Source organism: Megalobrama amblycephala, linkage group LG12 (assembly GCF_018812025.1).
Source record: "Megalobrama amblycephala isolate DHTTF-2021 linkage group LG12, ASM1881202v1, whole genome shotgun sequence".
Taxonomy (NCBI): Eukaryota; Metazoa; Chordata; class Actinopteri; order Cypriniformes; family Xenocyprididae; genus Megalobrama; species Megalobrama amblycephala.
The window spans coordinates 28,412,389-28,435,991 of record NC_063055.1 but is presented as its reverse complement, the minus strand read 5'-3'; the positions used below and the strand labels follow the sequence as shown (position 1 = coordinate 28,435,991).

The 23,603-nt window shown below is 37.5% G+C and overlaps 1 protein-coding gene and 1 long non-coding RNA gene across 5 annotated transcripts in view; one reads left to right on the top strand and one right to left on the bottom strand.

Annotated features, from left to right (window-relative positions):
• Positions 1 to 23,603, top strand: part of LOC125280053 — a 60,311-nt gene that overhangs the window by 6,030 nt on the left and 30,678 nt on the right. The window contains exon 2 of the long non-coding RNA XR_007187521.1: positions 7,423 to 7,507. This is a non-coding gene — a long non-coding RNA (uncharacterized LOC125280053). The remainder of the gene's footprint in view (positions 1 to 7,422; positions 7,508 to 23,603) is intronic.
• The window catches only part of lzts1 (leucine zipper, putative tumor suppressor 1), a 31,470-nt gene continuing 8,202 nt past the window's right edge, over positions 336 to 23,603 (bottom strand). Inside the window, exons 1-6 of one of the 4 annotated variants that reach the window (XM_048210359.1) lie at positions 7,608 to 8,725; positions 4,451 to 4,948; positions 2,779 to 3,618; positions 1,670 to 1,858; positions 1,300 to 1,494; positions 336 to 1,208 (exon numbers count right to left, since the gene is read on the bottom strand). In XM_048210359.1, coding sequence (XP_048066316.1) covers positions 621 to 1,208; positions 1,300 to 1,494; positions 1,670 to 1,858; positions 2,779 to 3,618; positions 4,451 to 4,810 — 2,172 coding nt within the window. In that variant the 5' untranslated portion in view covers positions 4,811 to 4,948; positions 7,608 to 8,725 and the 3' untranslated portion in view covers positions 336 to 620. Of the gene's footprint in view, positions 1,209 to 1,299; positions 1,495 to 1,669; positions 1,859 to 2,778; positions 3,619 to 4,450; positions 4,949 to 7,607; positions 8,726 to 23,603 lie in introns of those variants that run through there. The other 3 variants (XM_048210358.1, XM_048210357.1, XM_048210360.1) reach the window with 3 other exon arrangements.

Sequence of the window (23,603 nt, the reverse complement as noted above, 5' to 3'; positions counted from 1 at the left end):
AAAGGAGAACGGTAGCATATCTTATTGTTGCCAGAGTTGTTAAAAACTAAACAATAGCAAAATAATTCTTCTAGTTCTTTTTATATGACAAACTAACAACTGTTAATTGCTTATGAAACTGAATATGGTGCTTAACTTGAATTAATCACTTCAACTACCACACTCCTAAACACCTGCTTCCCATGTTTGGGCTGTCCTATGAATGCAGAAAATAAATGACATGAATGAAATGGCTAAACAAAGAATCTGTGGTCAGTTATTTGGATTTTACAGAATTTATGGCTGCCACAGAGAGAGATGTGATAGTTTAGGAAACATGAATTCAGTGAGATCTGTCAAGTCAGAGGTATATTTTCTGAGTGCCATTCTAATAAACAAAATCGCTTACGGTTGACGTCCTAAGATTTTCAATTAAGTGATAGATCTAAAAGGAGAAAAGCTTTTGGTGGTCTGTACAAGTGATGTTATATTCTTGAGTTTCGAGTATCTCCTGACATCTTAGAATCTCCTGTGACGTTATGTTTCTCTCTTTAAATTTTGCTTTGTGAATTCTGCCCACTAGTACATTCATCCTTTTAAGACCATTCGGTTAATTGTGAAAACATTCATCCTCTATGACCTCATATCTCTGTGGCTACAATTTTATCAAAGTTCAGGTCAGAGCTATGGCTGTCCATGTCCATCTCTGTCCGACTGTCCATCTCAGCCGTTAGCTCTCTCAGAATCTTCTCCAGATCCTTGTTCTTTCTGTACATCTGCAGATAATTGTACTGCAACTGCTTTTGGTATCTGATTACTTTGTCTTTCTCTTTATTCCATGTTTGTCTCTCTTGCTGGAAGCTGTTCATCATCTTATGTTTCTTTTGCTTCTCTTCCTTCAGTTCCCCTCTCAGCCTTTCTACCTCCTTCTGTAGGGTATCCAAGTCAGCAGTCCCTCCATTATGATGCAGTGTTTTACTGGCACCTGTTCCCTCCTGGGCTTTCGATTTGGCTTGACTAGCCCCAAAGGCCTCCATCCGAGCTTGGCTTATCTTCAGTTGCAGCTGTTGCTCCTCAACCTTGGCTCTCATGGTCATTAGCTGCTGTTGCTCCTCTTTGGCCATTGCTAGGTCCTGCTTCATGCCCTTGATGTCCGTTTCCAGCATGTTCACCTTCTCCCTGAGAAGGTCAGCCTCATTCTTCTTTCTTTGAAACTCATTCTTAGATACCTTTTTAAAAGCAGATATCAAAGTAAGTCATATGTAAGAGTACAGGATGCAGTAGCAACTGCAAGTTAATCTAATATCAAAGAACACATACCTCGACTTCAGCGCACCGCTGGTGAAGAGCTTCCTCATACTCCTTGATCTTCTGTTCCAGTTCTTCCATCTTGCATCTGGACTCTTTCAGAGAAGCTTTGAGACTGACAATCTCACTGAGTTTGTTTCCAACATCAGCTTGGGAGTCCCTAAGTTGCTGCTTTAGCAGAGAAATCTCACCTGACTTCTGGCACACCTACGAATATAACATGGGGTGAAAAAAAAAAAGTAGTTTTTATAATTTACAATTTAGCTCTTTGACTATCCTAGTATTTGGGATAGTGCTCAATATTGACATATTTATCAAACATAGAGTGCATTCATTGTATCCACATTTGTCATTAAACCACAATAAGATCTTATAGACTGACCTCCCACTGAGTCTCTTCTAGAGTAGGTACAAGGTTTCTCTGGCTTTCATAGATTCGAAGTCGGCTTTCTGCAGTGTCCCTGTCACGATTAAGCTGGTCCACTTCCTCCTGCAGACGTTCCTTGTCCTGTTGAAGTTGTATCACCTGAAGTTGCAATAACTGTTGGGCTCTCAAAGCCCTCTGGGACACCTGCAGGTTATACAAACCAAAAAGTCATTAGGATCTGTCTGGATAAAGGTGAATAGTGTGCTTGGTTATCTATCAAGGTAAGGTAAGGTACTCTTATACCCCTTTTCCACCAGTATGAACCGGGTGCTAGTTCAGAGCTAGTTGGTTCAGCTGGCGAACCGTCTAAGAACTGGTTTGTCTTTCCACAGGCTAGAGAGCCACCACAGAGCTAGCTCTTACATCACTGTATATGTCTCATCTTTCTCAGCAATGCTAGCATGGCAGCGCCAAACACAAACACACAAAGCTTGTTCGAGATACATCGGCTTCTTGCAGACCGATCAGAGTATGAAATCAAAGTCCTGCGAGATTCAAAAGCTTAAGGAGTCGTATGCTCTCCAGATGCTCTTGCAGTACTTTGATGTCATATGCCGTTCGGTCTGCGCAGCGTTGATGCATCTCGAACAAGCCTTCCATCTACAATGGTGGACGTTGCGTTACTATTGATGCTCATGGCTTTGCGAACCTACATGAGCATCCAAACACAGCAAATCCGACGCCTTTGTGCAGCTCGCCGTAATTTGTATAGACAGAGATTACAATCAAGCTGCTATTAGCTTGATTAGCTGCTATTTCAAAAAAAGCAGTCACAAGTTTCTGTTCGTCTTGTTGGTCACGTTAACCCCACCCCAGCCCCTGACGCAAACAGTTCTTACTTCTAGACCAACAATGTTTTGGTGCTAATTACGAACCACATGTCCTGGTTCAGAGCTGGTGCTTTTGGTGTCGAAAGACAAAGAACTGATTTAAAACTAGGCTCAGGCTCTGAACCAGAACTCAGACTGCCTTGGTGGAAAAGGGGTATTATTGGTTTTGGATTAACACCAGACTTTATACATTCGCATTCCCTTCAAATCTATGAAATATTGTAAACAACTTACTTGACGAAGTTTTGTAGAACAGCGTTGTTTCAACCCCTCCATCTCCTCAGCACAGTAGCGTTGCTTCTCCTCAAATAGCTGACATGTGTCTGACTCCTTCTCCTCAAGGCTTGTCTGTAACTCTGCCAGCTCAGTTTCACGTTCCAGAAGTTTGTACTCCAGCTGCTGTATTAATGATTCATTCATTGAAATTGGTGATCGGACACAGCCCCCAGAAGCTGATGGTTTTGTTGGACTTTGCTCTGAAACTGTAAATCTGTGTTCCAGAAACTGCTCTTGGTTTCCAGAGAAATCAGCCTTTGGTTCAGTGGACGAGACTGTCAGTGCTGCAGCAGTTATTTCTCTGTTCATACTTATAGCAGCTGCCACACTTTCACTGAGGACACCAATGGATCTTGTGTTGCCGTTTGTGGACTCGCTACTTCTGTTTGTTTCACAAAATCCATCGACCCAACTGTTTCCATTAGTCCCACTACATATCCAACTGGATCCAGAGTTTCCATTCGTTCCTGCTACACCCCCCTGTGGGTTCTGAGATGTTTCCATGTTTTGGCCTCCATGGCGCACCATGTGGTTATTTGAGGTGCTTAGGTTGTCCATCTGGCTGCTGCCACTGGTGCTGTGGGTGGGCAGGCTGGACATAGAGTTCCTTCCAGAGTCAGAGAAGGTACCAGAATTTGTCTCAAGCTTGGGGTCCTGAAGATCTTTGAGCCTGTCTATAGGACTAATCCTCTTGCCCAGGATAGTGCTCAAGTTGTTATGAGTCTCCACCAAGGAACTGCTGCTTCGAGGAAGAACAGGTTTAAAGGCAGTCGGTCGAATCAAGGCGTTCTCAACACTCTAAATGAGAGAGGACAAAAAAAGACAGATGAGTGTTTTTTGAGATTTAAAGTGCACTATAACCAACTGATCATTGAAGCTCATGTTTAAGGCAGGACACTATCCATCTTAAAACCTATTGATCAGATGCTCTCAAGGTAATTACTCTCATAACTGCCAGACATTACAACAAAACATTTTGCATAAACGATTGATCAACAAGGCAATCTTAAGAATCGTTTCCTCCTTTTTTTATTCTTCTATTTTCTGCAGTCATTTTCTTTTCCCCTTGGTAGTATGTTTGCCCTGCTGGTTTAGCATTAACTTCCTGACCTAGTAAAACTGGGTTCATTTTCCTAGCTAGATCCTTCATAAATGAGGCTATTCAGAGAAAGAGGAGCTTGCCTGCTTGCAAGTGCCACACTGCCATTGGACCGAATCTCTGGAGAGATCAAGGCATTCTTACCTCGTCAATCTGGGGGTTTAATTAAATGGAGCAGACACTGCTAAGCTCTTAGTGAAAGTGTCAGGGGCTGGTGGGGATTACTTAACATCAACTATATTTGACTGTTGTTTGATTTTGTGTGATAACAATGGCTGGGGGATGGGCCATTTTTTGGGTTTGGCTGCTTTAATGTGAACTGAACATGCTTCCTAAGCAGACATTTTGCTTTTTACTGCTTTATAAATGGATTTGTACTGAGTTTTTATAGGATGGAAATACAACTATAATACAAAACAATATAGGCACTGAAGAAATTAGACTCTTGAAGATGTTATTTTGGCCATATAAAATGAACTTTGTAGCCCAAGCCTTGCTTAGTTTATTCTCTGGCTAACTCAGTTCTGTTACCTTTTCTAGTTTTCCAGACATCGGAACTAATTCTGGTGGCCCTCCTCTCCTGTCCACCACATTGTCCATTTCAGCTGTTCTTCCTTGACTGTCTTCAGCTGTATTAATGTTATGTTGAGCAGCTCGGGGCTTGTTGCTGACCTTGATGTAAAAGAAGTCTTCGTTTTTGCCTGAATGATAGCTGACTTTTGAGTTGTTGTTGGTGCTGCAATGGTCCTGAGAGAAGCCATACTTCAGAAGGCCATCCAAGCTACGGCCTGTTTTCTTAGACTGTAGCCCCTTTTTGAGTTTGTTTTCAGAGGCTTTGCAGTGTTTGCTGTGGAGGCTATGGCCTGATATCAAACTGCTGACACTACCCATGTTTGCTGGGACATCTGGAGAAAGCAGGTGGTGGTCTTGGTGGTGGCAGGTGTGTAATTACAGAATTTTAATGATGGAGGAAGGTCTGATGGGCTCATTGCCTTGTGTGGAGATCCTTCTTATTCCCATTTGGGAAACCTGGTAAAACATGGATTTTAAGAATTTTTAGTGAGATGTCTCTTGTTGACATTAGAGCAATATAGCACCAGGGTCTATGCAGAATTTGCCTTAATGTTTACTTTACTTAACGTTCACTAGGTGAGCAAACAGGTCCTATAAAAACAGGAACTACAGCATGTCTTGTTGGCTATTTGCCTGCATGGAATACAATAGGGGTAGACCTAATGGCAGTTACCCTGAATATCCTGATTTACAAAATTTAGACCATACTGAATTCATGCTATGAACAAGTACCCAGAACACCCTCCTCTTTGACAAACAAAGCTTGACAATGCTGCAAGCTTGAAATTAGTGTGACTAGGTCAAACATCTTTTCATTTTACTTGGTCAGTAGGTCAAAAGACCTGCCAATTACTTTTTGTTTTCTCCTTTTCTTTTTTTCTTGTCAGGCTACAAACATTTGTATGTTTACATGCACATTGAGTTTGACTTCAGTTCGACTAAAACAATATCTTTTTAACAGACCTAGATAATGCGACTGTAGCTTGGCTTCATCCAGAATGTACACATTAATTGGACTACATTTGGCCTTGGTGTTGTGTGCTTGTGCAATGTGCATTTAATCCTTCAAATGTCATGTATAGTTAGACAGACTTTAATGTACGACTTTAAGTGGAGATGCACAGGTCAGCCGGCCGGTATTTAGACTTATTTTGACCGATCTCTATTCCAGACACAAACTACATTGCAATCATTTAAATGTCATTTGTGTGGAAATATTACGAAGTCTGTAAACTGGATGCTAACACAGACTAGAGACTGAACACACCGAAGACGGACTCAAAGCAGAGAACAAAGACGCGCCAGCAGAGCTGTACCAGGCACAGCAAGCTCACTGTTCATAATGCTCAAAATATAGTAAGAAAAATATAGATATTGAATTGGTGTTTTGGTGAACGTATCTCTGAAGGGAACTGTGATCATAAAAGTTTTGATGGCATTTTCTTTTCCTATTACCTCTGTATAAAGTAGTGTATCCAAAGAAAGCACTGATGTTCCATAAGCGCCACCTACTGTCAGAGAGTGAATTTGCATTTTGATTCAGTACATCTGCTTTTGTTTTGTGCAGGTTTCTTAGGTAGCATAATTTCACAAATCTAAAGTCAGGCCATTCTGTTTTTGCTTTAAATCTTAAGATTATACGAAAAAAATAATAATCATAATCGGCCAATTTGCTTGTAGAAAAATCAGAATTGGAATTAGCCATGAAAAATCATGATCGGTGCATCACTAGCCTAATGTTTTTGCATTCTCACTTGTTTATGAGCTACCTTACTTATAAAAGGCTTCATATGTTGGAAATAATATTCCAATAATGGGAGCCCACTTGGGTGATTGGACCTGTCAGTCCCCTGACAACAGTTCAAGAGTACCAGAGGTCTGTCACCAGCTAATCAACCTTCTTTTATGATTCATATGTGCCTAAAGCATATTGCACATCCATAATCAACACATCATGCCTTCCATCTGTCTTTCAGAGCAGATAGCAAGGGGCTTTATGAACAAAAGACCTGCCATGATCATCACACGTGGCTTTGTATAACTAGCCTAATTGTGATGGCTGATATGTTAAAGGCTTATTAGCTAGAAGGAACAGAGCAAATATGCCAGCTGTTTCTTAATTATTAATATCACATTATGAATTCATACAATTACAAAGACATTGTATCTTTTTATGTTATTTTATTGTGTGCTGCCAGCTGCTTTTAGACAAGAAAAACATATATGCAACCACATGTTTGTGTTTGTTGTCTCTCTATATTCCGTAAGCTTCCTTGTTGCATGCCATTTCAAAATCGAATATAAAACAGTATAGGGGTATGTATTAATGACATCTTAAACACTGATTCAACTGTTTGTACTCCGTTATCATTGCCAGAAGCATGATGTTCCAAACAACTCAATTATCATTCATGTGGCTTTATTCTGCATATGCAGTGATTTAAATAAGGTTATTTGATACTACTTTTGCATTAAACATCTGTTTCAGCAGAAGGACTTAATGACTTCAGGCAACCCTTTGGCAGTCCCCTCCAATGAAAAGCGACCTCATCAGAGTCTTTGTTTAAGAGAGTTACACATATTTTGTCCTTGAGTCATGCCAACCAATGATGTAATGCTAATAGTCTTCTTTTATACAGCACTGCAAATTAATCACAGTGCTTGACATTATCATCAGTTCACACGTTCTGTCACAACACATAATACATACTTGGCATAAGTTAAAAATGCAATGAAATCCATTTAAAACAACTCCCATAAATCACTGGAACAGGCAAACTGTTTTTGCTAACACACAGAGGGGAGTATTTTTTTTTTTTGTGTGATGAGTTTGCACTTTTCATTTATGAAGAGCAATATGTTTAGCAATCTATACACACTGCATGTTATTATGTTATTAATGTATTTATTTATTTTTTTTAATTTAAAAGGTACAAACAATCGGCAGAAGTCAAGTCGGACATTGCATTGTGCTTTGACACATGCACACACATCACTTCCCACCATGTGCTGCAGGTAAACAATCTCAGTTGGACCGTCTCAATGTCCGTCTGGCTTCTCTAACCCCAAATCACCTCTTTTTACTCTGCGATTATGTTCAAGTTCAAAGGCTTACCGGAATAGATGATAGAATGACACTTACTCTTCGAACAAATAAATCCACAGACACCACGTTTGTCAAATCGGAATCAAATCTCCTTCGCATGCTCTCCGTGGCGAGTCAGAATGTGTTTGTCCTTGAGTGAACCACTGAATACTATATAGACTGGCTGTAGACAAGAGTCTACCATGCAAAGGGGGCGGATCTTATCATCACTGGGATTTTTTTTCCCCCCCGTATCTTTTTTTGGAATAACCGACATGTAAATGTTGCTGGGAGACGGGACCCCAGTGTCCCCTGGGGTCCCCTGGGGCAAGGAGGGGGCAGAGACCATTACACCTCTTTACATAAGACGTGTGCCACTAAAGAGATTAACTCACTGCTGCTCACAATGAGCTCCAAGCCCCCCTCTGTCACACTCACTTTCACTCCCGCTCTTTCTCTGTCATAAACATACACCAACACTAACACTAACATAATCACAATACACAAACAAATAAACAAGTTTGAGTAGCTTTTATGACTCACTCCTTTAGTATTGGTTATCTTTCACAGTTTTTTCTTTTCTTTTTTTTTTTTTTTTTTTGTACAAACACACACTTCTCCCAGTTGGCTCTCTTTGCCGCCCTCCCCTCCTCTCTAAACTGCCCTGCACCCACTCTGAATAAACACCCCTCCAGGAAAAGAAAGAGGAGCTTGATGTTCCCTCCCTCCGTCTGTGTCTTTGTCCACTGAAGTGTGCCTGTTTTGTTTAAGGTTCAGTGAGCCCGAACATTTATTTAGGCTTGAGTGCTACATTTACACCATAAAATAAATGACTCTCTAACTACCTCTCAAAAAGAAGTGTGTTTGCCATAATGTGCAGAAGGTATGCGGATGTTTATGTGTACAAAATTAACTTCTGTTACCGAAGCAATTGAATCTTTTAATAACTTCCAAAAGCAGTTCAACATATGTTTAAATGACCCTCTTGATACTTTCATATTGGAGTAGTAAAACACAAGTGGCCCTTTGACTGGCAAGCAGTCATAATTAGTATTTTTATGTTTTCCAGAAAGAAATCTAGTATAAATTGCTTTAAAACAAGATACTTCTATTATTTACTTCAGCAGTTTTTTTATAAATTAAAACAAAATTTTATTTTTGTATTTGTTTTGAGTAAAAGAATTGCTGGTTTAACTTAAAAAAGTAAGTTACATGGATGCCTTACTTTTGAGTTCATTGAAATTAAAAAATTGAGTTAATACAATGAAGACGCTTGGTTTAATCAGCAGAAACTCAAAATATTAAGTTTTCTGAACCACATTAATTATCTAAGTTGATCTGACAAAAGAAAAAAATGTTGATAACAAATATATATATATAATATAATATTACAGTGTATAGTATACCTAAAACAATTCTTATAACAATATAAGAATATTCTCTGGAAAAAGGTTGTAATATTTTTTTGCAGTCATGCTTCTCATTTAAATGTATCATTTTTTAAGGATGTTTTACTTGAAAACAAGACACTTACAGGAATATTCACTTGTACATGTTATATATTTCTTGTACAAAAATTACTTCAATTCAGCACATTTGTTTTTAAGTCCTTTTGCTAGGTCTGCATCTGGATTTTATTTTTTGTGACTTTTTAAGAAATTATCATAAGCATTTTCCCCAACAATTGTTCTAAAGTCGTCACATAACTGTTTTTGAAAATGATAAAAATATCTAAGAGTAAACTCAAAATGTCATAAAAACCACTACACAGCTATTGCTCTTCAAGTTTTTGCATCTGTGTACATTCATCTGAAGCGCAAATTCAGCACCACGGGGACCAGAACAAAGAAGGCAGACTTTCAGATAATCAATCTGGCTGTGAAACTCTATCCCAACTCTGCGGATGCATCCCTTTGTCCAAAACACCAAGGTTGGAGGAGTTGTGTTGTTTGGAGGGAATGTTAGATTTAGAGTTTTCAGAGTTTTAACAGTGCTAAACTTGAGGAAAATAATGCGTTTTCGAAAGCATTAGCACGGATTTGTCGCCCCAAGTCCCTTCCGAGTATTAATTTCATTGCACCCCGACAAGATGTTGTTTTGGGGGTGAAGTTTGATTTGGCAAGATGACAGCAGAAGGCATGGTATTGATTCTTCAGATGCTCTTTGTTAGTGCTTAGTGGAGGGATCAATGTAATCAATATGTAAAAACAGGCCATAGTCGTGGACAATGGGACTGGCACATTTGCAAGTGTGCGAGGAATCAAAGGTCAGCCAGTCTACGGCTGTGGCCCCTTGGGACAGGGGGCACAGACAGCACATTGAATACGTTTCTTTAAATTATGAATGTGGATTTAAGTGTCTAGGAGTTCCCAGAGGAGTTGTTGTTTAATACGGTACCTTGCTATGAAAGTGAGAGGGCAGAAGTGTAATAATGAGATATGCTTATATGCATAATGTTATAGGCCCTCATTGGTCAGTTCAAAGTAGGGCCAATTTTGATTTATGACATCTTCAGTTGGGTGCAGTTCTGAGTCTCATTCGGGAGACAACTGATGTCATATGTGGCCATGTGCCAGATGACTGTTTTGGACAAAAAGGAAAGCTCTAATTGACTAAAATAGTATGTTTTAAACTATTTTCATTAAATTATTGTATTCTATTATTTTTTTATTTTATTCTAACATTTGTTTATTTACTATTATTTTATTACATAATTTATTTAGGTTTTATTATAATGTAGTTTATTTATTTAAATATTAAAAATAAATATATTTATAATGGATTTATTTGGATTTATTTCAATTTTTGACTGAGCTTATCACAGTGCATCCTGGATTGCTATATCCACCAAGGATACATGTATTGTTGCCTACTTTTTGCACATATGATGCTATAAAATGCTGTTTCCAGAAAGTAGCCTACTTTTTTTTTTTTTTTTTTTTGGACAGACCTGTGGCTTTGGAACAGTTTATAAACAAATGAGGCGAGCTAAGGTTCCCTATCAGGTTGTGCAATGATTAATATATTTACTGATGTATAACAAATGGGTGACAACTCCGCAAACAGACATTTAAAGATAACACATACAAAATACAGCATCCTTAAGTTAAATCAAGTCAATCAAAAAAATAAGTCAATCAACTTTTGGCCTATAGGATAATCAACTACACTCAAATACACCCAAAGGTGCTTTTTGCAGCAATGCCATAGAAGAACCTTTTTTTTTTTTTTTTCTTAGTGTTAAGCATTTTAATAATCAGAAGAACTCTTTTCCAATAAAAAAAGGTCCTTCGGTTCCATTGATGTTCAGAGTTCTTCTTCATGGGACCATAAATCTCAATAAGGAATCTTTATTTTTAAGAGTGTTGCTGGAATTTTATGGGTTATGAATTACATTTAATGTCTATATAATAACTGACACTTTGCCCTCCCAGAGAATATCTTTTTTTTTTCTTTTCTTTTTTTCAGCTTAATTGTCAGATTTTGGCCTTTATAACCCTGGGGCTCGTTCAGACACCATTGTAATCACCCAGCAGTAGGACACATGATTTACAGTTTGTTGGAGAGTAGGTAATGCAGACTTGAGACGGCCAGCTTTGGCTCTTTATGCTCTTGGCTGTTGTTTCATTGTTCTCAGAGACAGATGAGAACGATATGACCTAATCATACAGTCAATGAGCTGAGTTCAGCGGGAGCCGTGACAGAGCGGCCGCGCGTGTCTGCAGGAGGGGCTTGCCGCTAATAGATGCTTAGATGTTATTGAGGTGGAAAGTCGAGCTGCTTTAATTGGCCATGAAAGACCTTTATTACAGACAGTGGGCCTCCTTTGGGTGCGTATGTGTGTGTGGTTTTGTTCCCCTCACACGTTCCACTTGTTTGTCAACCTATGCGGGACAAAGAAGTGTGGCCAGCAGACGTTATCCAACGCATGGCCAATCCATTACTGCATGCATGCATAGAGATCCAGTTCGGGCTGTTGTACTGTAGAAGATTTACTGCAGTCTGAACAAAGCGTACACTGCTGCACTTTACCACACCTGGGACTGCCAGATGGCACCCATAGACTTGCATCTGTATTGTTAAGAATCTTTTATTAAAATAAGTGTCCCTTCATATCATGGTATGAAGGACCCTTTTGCTCTGGGCTGTGATATCTGCTTTGCGTGTGGTACTAGATTTCTTGAAGAAATTAAATGCATTAAGAATTTGTGGACTTTTTTTTTTTCAGAATGTAATAATAATAACAAAAAACTACACTGTAAAAAAATATTTTCATGATTTATCACAATTTTTTCTTTTGTCAAATCAACTTAGATAATTAATGTTGTTCAGATAACATAATATTTTGCGTTTCTGTTGATTAAACCAGTCACCTTCATTGTATTAACTCAAATTTTTAATTTCAATGAACTCAAAATTTTAGGGCAACCAGGTAACTTACTTTTTTTAAGTTAAGTTTAAGTTAAACCAACAAATCTTTTTTTACAGAGTAGTTTTGGGGAAATTGACTTCTTGGTGCACTTACTGAGGCTATAAACAATCTATTATGTCATGTGTTTTTGGTCACACTTTAGATATGGTGTCTTTAACTTTATATACATCAAAAAATGTTCATGAAATGTATTCACTGTAAACCCAAATAAGTTGGCAAAACTCAAAATATTTGAGGCAATCAGTTGCTTCAATACTTTTAAGAAATTCAAATCTTAAGTAAGCAGAACTGGCATACTTTTATTTTGTACTCATACATTTTAATTCTTCTTAACTTGAAATGTTTGAGTACACTAATTCATACATTTAACTTAAAATTTTCATGTAACCTCAATGTGAACATTTTATTAGTGCAAACTTAGCTAGCTATAACAAGCTACTTCAGAAAATGCTAACTTGCTAATTTGCTAACATGTTAACAATAGCATGGTATGGCACTTGCTGAATGAATCTAGCAATATAAAGCATTTAACATACTTGATCTCAAACCAATCAACATGCTTCACTTGTCACCATGATGGTAACTCTCCAAAAACTCACATTAACAGAAACTGTTCTAAATTAGCATAATAAAACATTACTTAAGATTAATCTTGCACAAAAAAAACATTTATATAACACTTAATTTTAGCATTTAATCTCCCTTTCAAACCCATGGGCAAAGCATGCTGGGAAATTTAAATCCCAGCCCAGTTTCATTTAAACTTAAGTTCCTCTAAATTAAAAGAAATAAGTTCATAAAGCTCAAAACAATAAAACAGCTCATTTTACTTAAAGTATATCAGTTCTGCGATCTTGAAAGAAAAAGAAAGTGCTAAATTCTCATTAAAGTTAATCTGACTGAATTAATTTGTTTAATTAAAGTTTTTCCTACTCAAACCAATTAATTATTTTGAGTGTTAGGGTTTACAGTGTTGCAAAACAATTTTGCTGGTATTGAGGTATGGGTAAGGTTAGTGGCAGGTTTGGTAGTATGGTTAGCAGTGTAATTACAGATTTAATTACAGAAATTAATTGCAGGTAATTTTTAAAATATAAGTACCAGTACAATGTAAAATATGTATGTACACAACAAGTACACAATCAAATTATTAATTTAAATCTTAGTACATAGTAGTTAAAAACATGATGTAAAGTAGAGTAATTTTTTATTATGAATTCATGAAAAGCTCTGGAACATGTGTGCCATTGATATACTCAGTAAAATAACGCTGACACTATTGTGACATGTGATTTCCAGAAAACAGTGAAACACTTAAGGACTGATCAGACCTGCCTATAGAGTTGTGCGTGTATAGCTGCTGTGAATATACTGGAGGGCAGCCAGACCGGAGTGTCCCGTGGGAATAATGTTTCTCAATCATAACAATGCTGCTTTGTATGAGCACATGTGCTAATTAGCTGAACTGATAGTAACTTAATATTACTATGAATTAATTTGGTTCATTGCACAATTTGAACCACAGTTTTATCTTTTACATGTAGAATGAGGCTCGGGTATATATTTGCAGATGGTTAATAAGCAGGTTTTGAGCTGAAATACATACTCTCATCTATGTAAAAAACTAATGTCATCGTGCATGTTTAAAGACCTTGGATGTATAATGCTGTCTTATGGATCCATTCATCATCTAGTCAGGGAGACTTAATTGGTGGTATATTGTGTGCAGCTGCTAGGGGTCTGTGGGGGAAAGTCTTGTTAGTGATCTCTTTCTCTCTCTCTGTCCACCAGCAGATGTGATCTTATCATTCCTAATCAAGAAAAAAAAAAAAAAAAAAAACTGAGCACAATGACCATCTGGAGTTAAGCCCATCAATGTGCCCAAGCTTTTACACATCGAGCAATGTGCCCCTGTTAATTTTCTCTCATTAGCTAGCAATTTGTGCGTAATCAGTAACTGGTATAAAAGGCAATAGGATGTTGTTTTTACTTACTATTGATGTTTTTTGCCCCATGATGGAACAGTTACTTTTTTTTTTCTTTTTTTTTTTTAAACTGTGCTATCCACCAGTCTGATTGTCTCTGTATTTTGTTTTTTTGTTGTTTTGGAAATGTTTATGGGGTTCTATTAGATGGTCGTCATAGGAACAGTTATACTGCCGGACTGCGACCCAAAATGTCTGATAAAATGATAATTGTCAAATGACAAATGTCTGATAAAATGACTTAAAATGATAATTCACCCAAAAATGAAAATTGTCATCATTTACCTTATGTCGTTCCAAACCTGTATGACTGACTTTCTTCAGCAGAATATAGAAGAAGATATTTTGATAAATTTATCAGTTGTTACCAAAACTGTTTGGTTATCAAGATTCTTCAAAATATCTTCTTTTGTGAAAGTCATGTAGGTTTGGAATGACATGAGGGTAATTAAAGGATGACATTTCATTTTTGGGTAAACTGTCCCTTTAATGGTCAAAATCATACTGTGTTTAATTGATTAAAGGGATAGTTCATCCAAAAATGAAAATTCTGTCATTAATTATTCACCCTCATATCATTCCAAACACATTATGCCGGCTACACACTAAAAGATTTTTGAAAACTTATAAGATTTTCAAAATGTGAGAGACCACAAACATGAGGACAAAAAAAAAAACCTAGATTTAACCGTTTTGCTCCTATAGTGTGTGGTGTGCCGTGATGTGACAAAGACAGCACACCACACACGAACAGATTTTCAACCAGAGTCCCGACTGTATGGTGGCCCAGTAGTGCACAACACAACGAAATTAAAAAAGCAAACATAAGTTCACAACACAATGAAATCGAGCCACAACACAACGGAATAAAGCCACAACACAACAGAAACAAGCCACAACACAACGAAATAAAGCCACAACACAACGGAATTGAGCCACAACACAACAGAATAAAGCCACAACACAACGGAATAAAGCCACAACACAACGGAATTGAGCCACAACACAATGAAATAAAGCCACAACACAACGGAATTGAGCCACAACACAATGAAATAAAGCCACAACACAACGGAATTGAGCCACAACACAATGAAATAAAGCCACAACACAACGGAATTGAGCCACAACACAACGGAATAAAGCCACAACACAACGAAATAAAGCCACAACACAACAGAATTGAGCCACAACACAACGGAATAAAGCCACAACACAACGAAATAAAGCCACAACACAACGGAATAAAGCCACAACACAACGGAATAAAGCCACAACACAACGAAATAAAGCCACAACACAACGGAATAAAGCCACAACACAACGGAATTGAGCCACAACACAACGAAATAAAGCCACAACACAACGGAATTGAGCCACAACACAACGGAATAAAGCCACAACACAACGAAATAAAGCCACAACACAACGAAATAAAGCCACAACACAACGGAATAAAGCCACAACACAACGGAATAAAGCCACAACACAACGAAATAAAGCCACAACACAACGAAATAAAGCCACAACACAACGGAATAAAGCCACAACACAACGGAATAAAGCCACAACACAACGGAATAAAGCCACAACACAACGAAATACAGCCACAACACAACGGAATAAAGCCACAACACAACGGAATAAAGCCACAACACAATGAAATAAAGCCACAACACAACGGAATAAAGCCACAACACAACAGAAACAAGCCACAACACAACGAAATAAAGCCACAACACAACGGAATTGAGCCACAACACAACAGAATAAAGCCACAACACAACGGAATAAAGCCACAACACAACGGAATTGAGCCACAACACAATGAAATAAAGCCACAACACAACGGAATTGAGCCACAACACAATGAAATAAAGCCACAACACAACGGAATTGAGCCACAACACAACGGAATAAAGCCACAACACAACGAAATAAAGCCACAACACAACAGAATTGAGCCACAACACAACGGAATAAAGCCACAACACAACGAAATAAAGCCACAACACAACGGAATAAAGCCACAACACAACGGAATAAAGCCACAACACAACGGAATAAAGCCACAACACAACGGAATTGAGCCACAACACAACGAAATAAAGCCACAACACAACGGAATTGAGCCACAACACAACGGAATAAAGCCACAACACAACGAAATAAAGCCACAACACAACGAAATAAAGCCACAACACAACGGAATAAAGCCACAACACAACGGAATAAAGCCACAACACAACGGAATAAAGCCACAACACAACGAAATACAGCCACAACACAACGGAATAAAGCCACAACACAACGGAATAAAGCCACAACACAATGAAATAAAGCCACAACACAACGGAATAAAGCCACAACACAACAGAAACAAGCCACAACACAACGAAATAAAGCCACAACACAACGGAATTGAGCCACAACACAACAGAATAAAGCCACAACACAACGGAATAAAGCCACAACACAACGGAATTGAGCCACAACACAATGAAATAAAGCCACAACACAACGGAATTGAGCCACAACACAATGAAATAAAGCCACAACACAACGGAATTGAGCCACAACACAACGGAATAAAGCCACAACACAACGAAATAAAGCCACAACACAACAGAATTGAGCCACAACACAACGGAATAAAGCCACAACACAACGGAATAAAGCCACAACACAACGGAATAAAGCCACAACACAACGAAATAAAGCCACAACACAACGGAATAAAGCCACAACACAACGGAATTGAGCCACAACACAACGAAATAAAGCCACAACACAACGGAATTGAGCCACAACACAACGGAATAAAGCCACAACACAACGAAATAAAGCCACAACACAACGAAATAAAGCCACAACACAACGGAATAAAGCCACAACACAACGGAATAAAGCCACAACACAACGGAATAAAGCCACAACACAACGAAATACAGCCACAACACAACGGAATAAAGCCACAACACAACGGAATAAAGCCACAACACAATGAAATAAAGCCACAACACAACGAAATAAAGCCACAACACAACGAAATAAAGCCAGAACACAACGGAATTGAGCCAGAACACAACGGAATTGAGCCACAACACAACGGAATTGAGCCACAACACAATGGAATAAAGCCACAACACAACGAAATAAAGCCAGAACACAACGGAATTGAGCCAGAACACAACGGAATTGAGCCACAACACAACGGAATTGAGCCACAACACAATGGAATAAAGCCACAACACAACGAAATAAAGCCAGAACACAACGGAATTGAGCCAGAACACAACGGAATTGAGCCACAACACAACGAAATAGAGCCACAACACAACGGAATTGAGCCACAACACAACGGAATTGAGCCACAACACAACGGAATTGAGCCACAACACAACGAAATAAAGCCACAACACAACGAAATAAAACCACAACACAACGGAATAAAGCCACAACACAACGAAATAAAACCACAACACAACGGAATAAAGCCACAACACAACGAAATAAAGCCACAACACAACGGAAATGCTCCCGACCACTAGGGGGCTCTCAGAGCTCGGTAATATTAGTATTCCTTGCCAATGTTCTATAAAGTCGACAGTCTTACAAAGATATCAATACCATGATTAGTTTTAAGTATGTAAACGTTGTATATCGACATGAAATATTTATTCAAAATCACTTGAGTGCACAATAGCTTCATATTTATACCTGTGAATGATTTGACGTGTTACCACGGATGAAGGGAATGTCTGACAATTCCACCAAGTGGTTAAAACGTATAATTTGTATTCATTACAATGACTTTGTTTAACATTTAAAAACAGACATGTTCAAATTCCAAAGCTTGTTACTTCCTGTTGGTAAGACTGACAAGCTTTGGAATTTGAACATGTCTGTTTTTAAATGTTAAAAGTAATTTTAATGAATACAAATTATATGTTTTAACCACTTGGTGGAATTGTCAGACGTTCCCTTCATCATTCGCTGTGGTAGCGCGTCAAATCATTCACAGGTATAAATATGAAGCTATTGTGCACTCAAGTGATTTTGAATTAATATTTCATGTCGATATACAGTGGTTATATACTGTTGAAACTAATCGTGGCATTCATATCAATGCCGACTCTATAAAACATTGGCAAGGAATACTAACAATACCGAGCTCTGAGAGCCCCCTAGTGGTCGGGAGCATTTCCGTTGTGTTGTGGCTTTATTCCGTTGTGTTGTGGCTCGATTTCGTTGTGTTGTGGCTCGATTTCGTTGTGTTGTGGCTCGATTTCGTTGTGTTGTGAACTTTATGTTTGCTTTTTTAATTTCGTTGTGTTGTGCACTACTGGGCCACCGTACGACTGTGAACATGGGAAATCTCGAAAAATCTCTCAAGATCTCAAAATCTCTCAGAATAAACATGACGGACGATGGGCAGAAAGAGATTGCGTTGATAGTGTTTGGAATGATTTTAGTATGTTTTACAGGACACACTATAGAAACACTCGTGCTGTTGCCACAAATCGACAAGCTCCATCTCTGCTGTCCAAATCCATTTATCTTTCTGCGTTTGTTATTCTTCTGTCTTCTGTCAGCTTGCTTTCTGATTGGATATTGTTTAGTTTCATGTGATAATCTCCAGAGCGCGAGCGCATTTGTCCTCGGGGTTCCCCCCACACATCAGGATTTCTGATTTCTGATCAACATTGAATATTTACGATTCTCGATCAGGGTGCCTCCGACGTTCTTCCAAGCAGATTCAGTCACTCTTATCACACCTCACACCACAAGAAAATCTGATAAGATAATCTGTAGAACCATCAAGATAATCGGGACATTACCTAGGATTGTCTGAAGGGGAGAAATCAGCCCAAAATCAGTCTTGTTATCTTGTGGTGTGTACCCAGCATTAGACTTTCGTTCATCTTCAGAACACAAATACATTTTTTTTTTTTTTTTTTTTTGATGAAATCTGAGAGCTTTCTGTCTCTCCATTAACAGCTACGCAACTACCACTTTGATGCTTCAAAAAGTTCATCAAGAGATCTTAAAACTAATCCATGTGTATTGAGTGGTAAGAGCCTCATTGGCTTTATATGATGAACAGATTTGATTTAGGCTTTTATTCACATGTAAACATTGATCAGGGAACATAAACAGAAGCTCAACCGAACCTGCTTGATGCGCGAACCTCTCAAATCTCTTGCAGAAGTTCAAACATGCCATGTAACACACAAGAACAAACCTCATTGGTTCTTGTGGAAGCTCAAACGTGCTGCATAACACATGAGAATGAACCTCATTGGTTCTCGCGCATCAAGCAAACATGAGCTTCCGTTTTCCACAACTGATGTGTGATTTGATGAATGTTTATATTTGAATAAAAGCCTAAATACAATCTGTTTATCATATAAAGCGATCGAGTGTCTTCAGAAAATTTTGACTAAACTGCTCGATTCATATGGATTTGTTTTACAATCTCTTTATGAACTTTTTAAAGCGAAGTGTCAGTTGCATAGCTGTGTATGGAGGGACAGAAATTAACCAGATTTCATCAAAAAGATCTTTATTTGTGTTCCAAAGATGAGAGAAAGACATGAAGGTGAGTAATTAATGACAGAATTTTTATTTTTGGGTGAACTATCCCTTTAAGTTATCTATTGTATTCAATATCAAATGTGTCCTTTCTATTTTCACTTCACTTGTGTTTTGTGAAATCAGTCTTGCACTTTATTTTGTAACGCTTTACAATAAGTTCCAATTAGTCAGTTGTAGTGATTTAGTTTTCATACTTTTAGTAAAGTTCCAATAAGTTTATCTATGTAATATTCATTTACATAAATGAATACATGCAAGTTGTATTAATGAACATGAATGTATTGTGTACAAACATGAATTAAAAATTAACAATAGTAAATTAACATTAATCTAAATTAATAAATGCTGTAAATAATTGTTATTGTTCATTTTAGTTCACTTTTTCTTTAAAGAAGAATGGTAGATAATATTACTTTGCACTGTCGGAATTAATTCGAGCCCATGTAACAATATCCAACCAATTTTGACCACACTGAAAATCATGCTGTTCACGTAAATCTCCGTTCCCTTTCTATAGGAAACTCTCATACTTGTCTAACTGAGGATGTGGAACTTAGTGGAGAGTCAAACAAATAATCTGCACCAACCCAATAATTTTGCAATGCAACACTGACCTTACAGTATTTACAGTACAGAAAGTCTGTTTGAACTTGAAAGTATTCAACATGCATTCAACATTGCAAGTCTCCATGGCAACTCTAAATAAAGGATTTTGGTGGCCATTATTCATGGTTTTAAATTCTGGGCATTGCCTACTTTAATATACACCCCAGCAGTGCACTTATCTCATGCTGGATGATCTGAGATCTGAGTCCTAAGTAATTGAGTTGTACATAAAGTAGGTTACAGAGGGAGAAAAATCTTAGTAGGATATTTATTTTAATTCTTAAATTTGGCCGACACACACACACACACACACACACACACACACACACACACACACACACACACACACACACACATACACATGCAGGCATCCCATTGGTCACAATTTCAAACTCAAGCCCTCAGACACATCTGGAGCAGTTGAGAGTAAATGCACTCTTGAAATAAGAACTCTCGACATGAAGGCAGATGCATTACGGTGATGGAGTGAATAATTCAAAAGGAAGGACATCTCCTCCTCCAGCATCACTCAGAGTCCTCTCCAACACCCTCACAGCACTTTCTAACCACTCTCTTATGCACGCCGACCACTTAGAGTGCTTAAGTGATACGCCTTCCTTTGAAAGTTAGATTTCATGTATAATTGTGCAGAGGACAAATAAATCACTGCCATTGTCTATGAGAAACAGCTCGTACTCTTTCTCCTAATTCTAATAACTTTTTACGCCAAACTTGAAGTCTGATATTAGTCTGATATTATTGTTTCCACCACATAACTTAAGATAAAAAAAAAATCATGCTTTGCTAAATCATAATTATGAAATATATGTACTAACTTAAACCATAATTGTGAGATAAAAAGTTGAAATTATGATGTACTAAGTCATATTTATGAGATGAAAAGTCAGAATTATGACACACTGTCATTATTATGACATTAATTATGTCATACTCAGTCATAATAATAAAAAGGTAAAATTATGGCATAAAAATAATCAGTTTGACAGTCATAATTTCGACGTTGTATCTTATAATTACATTTTTTATCTATTTTTAATTATGACATAGTATGCCATAATTTCAACTTTTAAAACGCATAATGAGTTAGTATTTCATAATTATAACACTAATCATTTTCTACATAATCTCATAATTTCGACTTTTTATGTCATAATTAAACATGATGTATTTTTCTTATGTGGTGGAAATGGGCTTCCATTAATTACAGCTATCAAATGATAAAATAATTGCACATATCAATATTTGCTAAGCCCCCAAAATGAAGAAAATTAAAAGAAATCGTTGAATAACTCACTCAATACAACCCTCTTAGAAGTAAATCACTTGCATATGTGACTAAATTCTTTACCAGGCTACTAAATAATGTAAATAATATAAATAATATCATTATCATTATTTTAGTTTTAAATTGTAATGTTTATTTAGTTTTTGGCAATGGTAATTAGACTCATGTCTTGATTTATTAATGTATTTCTTTTAACCATATTTTTTTCTTAGAGCTATGACACTTAAATACCCACCGACACTCATAATACCCACCACTGCACTGATAATGCTACACAATAAGTAAAAAACAGGTGCCAGCTTAATTTGATCCTCAGTCTCCCCACATGTGGTGTGAAATAAAGGAAAAGAATGATGGTGGGCTAGAGTGGCCTCGATTATGTCCACCTCTTCCAATGCCCTTTAACCTTGCTGTTTTGGATAAAGGTGTGTAGGAGACTGAATAAAATGCAAGAATAGAGAGAGAGGAGAGAGTGATGGAGGGGGAGTTGAATTTGGAGTTAAATGAAGGGTGTGTAGGTTGGATAGAGTGAAAGCGAGCTCAGTTAACTAAACAACCAACAATTGTTGCCAACAGCAACACTGAAAATGAAACAGTTGTAATGATGAATCATAAGGTTATCATTAACTAAAATTATTAAAAAAGATAAGAACTATCAATGAATAATTTTAAAAATGATAAAAAAAGGAGTTTGGCAAAAAAAAAAAAAAAAGCAACAGCAACAAGGGCAATGTGAGTGCGGGCCAGTCGGGGAATGGGAAGGGGGAACAATCGCGCTCTGTCTTGGTTCAAGGCAACCGTGCCTAGTGTAAGTACACCCTAAAATACAATGATGTGACGAACTACTATAGTACAATGCGTTGTTGGAGAAACTAACCAACTAGTCAACAATGTTTCCAAAAACTGTAGTAACATGGTCACACATCTGTTGTTTGAACCACATTGTTTCAACAATATAGGACTGTCGTTAATGACGTCACACACAAGTGGTGGAGTAAAAACCTGAGCGAATCAATCTATTCGAGGTCTCTGAGATGGTAGTGCAATGAACATGGCACCTAATGACTACTTTACTGTTTTTGTTCCATGTCATTTTGCCTTATTTTATGATTGATTCATCGTGGGTTCCCTCATGTCATACTCCTTTGCACATTTTACACATATGTGCACTCTTCTTTAAAAACATCACTGATTGTTGACAAGCTAAAATATAAAGAGATTAAAATGTATATATTTAAATAGAATGAAAGATATAGAATGTATTGAATGTTAGCTTGCTTGTTGTATTCTAGAGCATGATCTATTTAAGTCCACGTGTCATTTAACAAGAAATTATGTTTCTAACCACAGCTCGAGAGCTGTAGAGCTCCACTTAAGTTGGCGATGTTTGCAAATGTTTGTTGGAACTATGGTTTCAGGAAACTCCAAATCATTGAACTATGTTAAAGATGGAACTTGCAACCATAATTGGCTGATGATGCTTTCAGGAAACATCCCAGATGGTGTAGTTATGATATCTACCAAAAGGAGCTAACATGGTAACAGTCAAACCTTGACCCCGTGATTTTTTTTTTTTTTTTTCTGTGAAAAAGAGCCATCCAATTAGACAGGATGGGAGCATCGTCTAATTAGCATCATTAAAGTATTTAATCAACAAACTTGCAAAAGGTGATGAATAATTAAAGCATTTCGTAGCAGATACCAAAAGGGCCTGTTCATAACTGATGAATTTTCTTAAGTAAAATAGTTTCTACTACTTCTAATAAGAATAAGAAAAGATGAAGAAAACATTTATTTGATTTAAAGAATGCAAAGATGGTTATTATCATATTTCTGCTTTCCTAGGCTCTAATTCTCTTTGGAAAAGTGATCGGATGTCATCAAGCATCTAGACTCTTGTCTCTGATTGATCTCTGTTGTCTGGCTCCTGGTACCATCAAAGATTCCCTGAAAGCTTAGAAGCCTCTGGAATCTGTCCAAAAGTAGTTTTAGAGACCAGTGTATCTGGGAAATATATGCCCCATGTCATTTCCATGAAATATTTACAGATATGCTCTCTTCTCTGAACGAGCCCTGACAGATAGAGACAGCACAATACC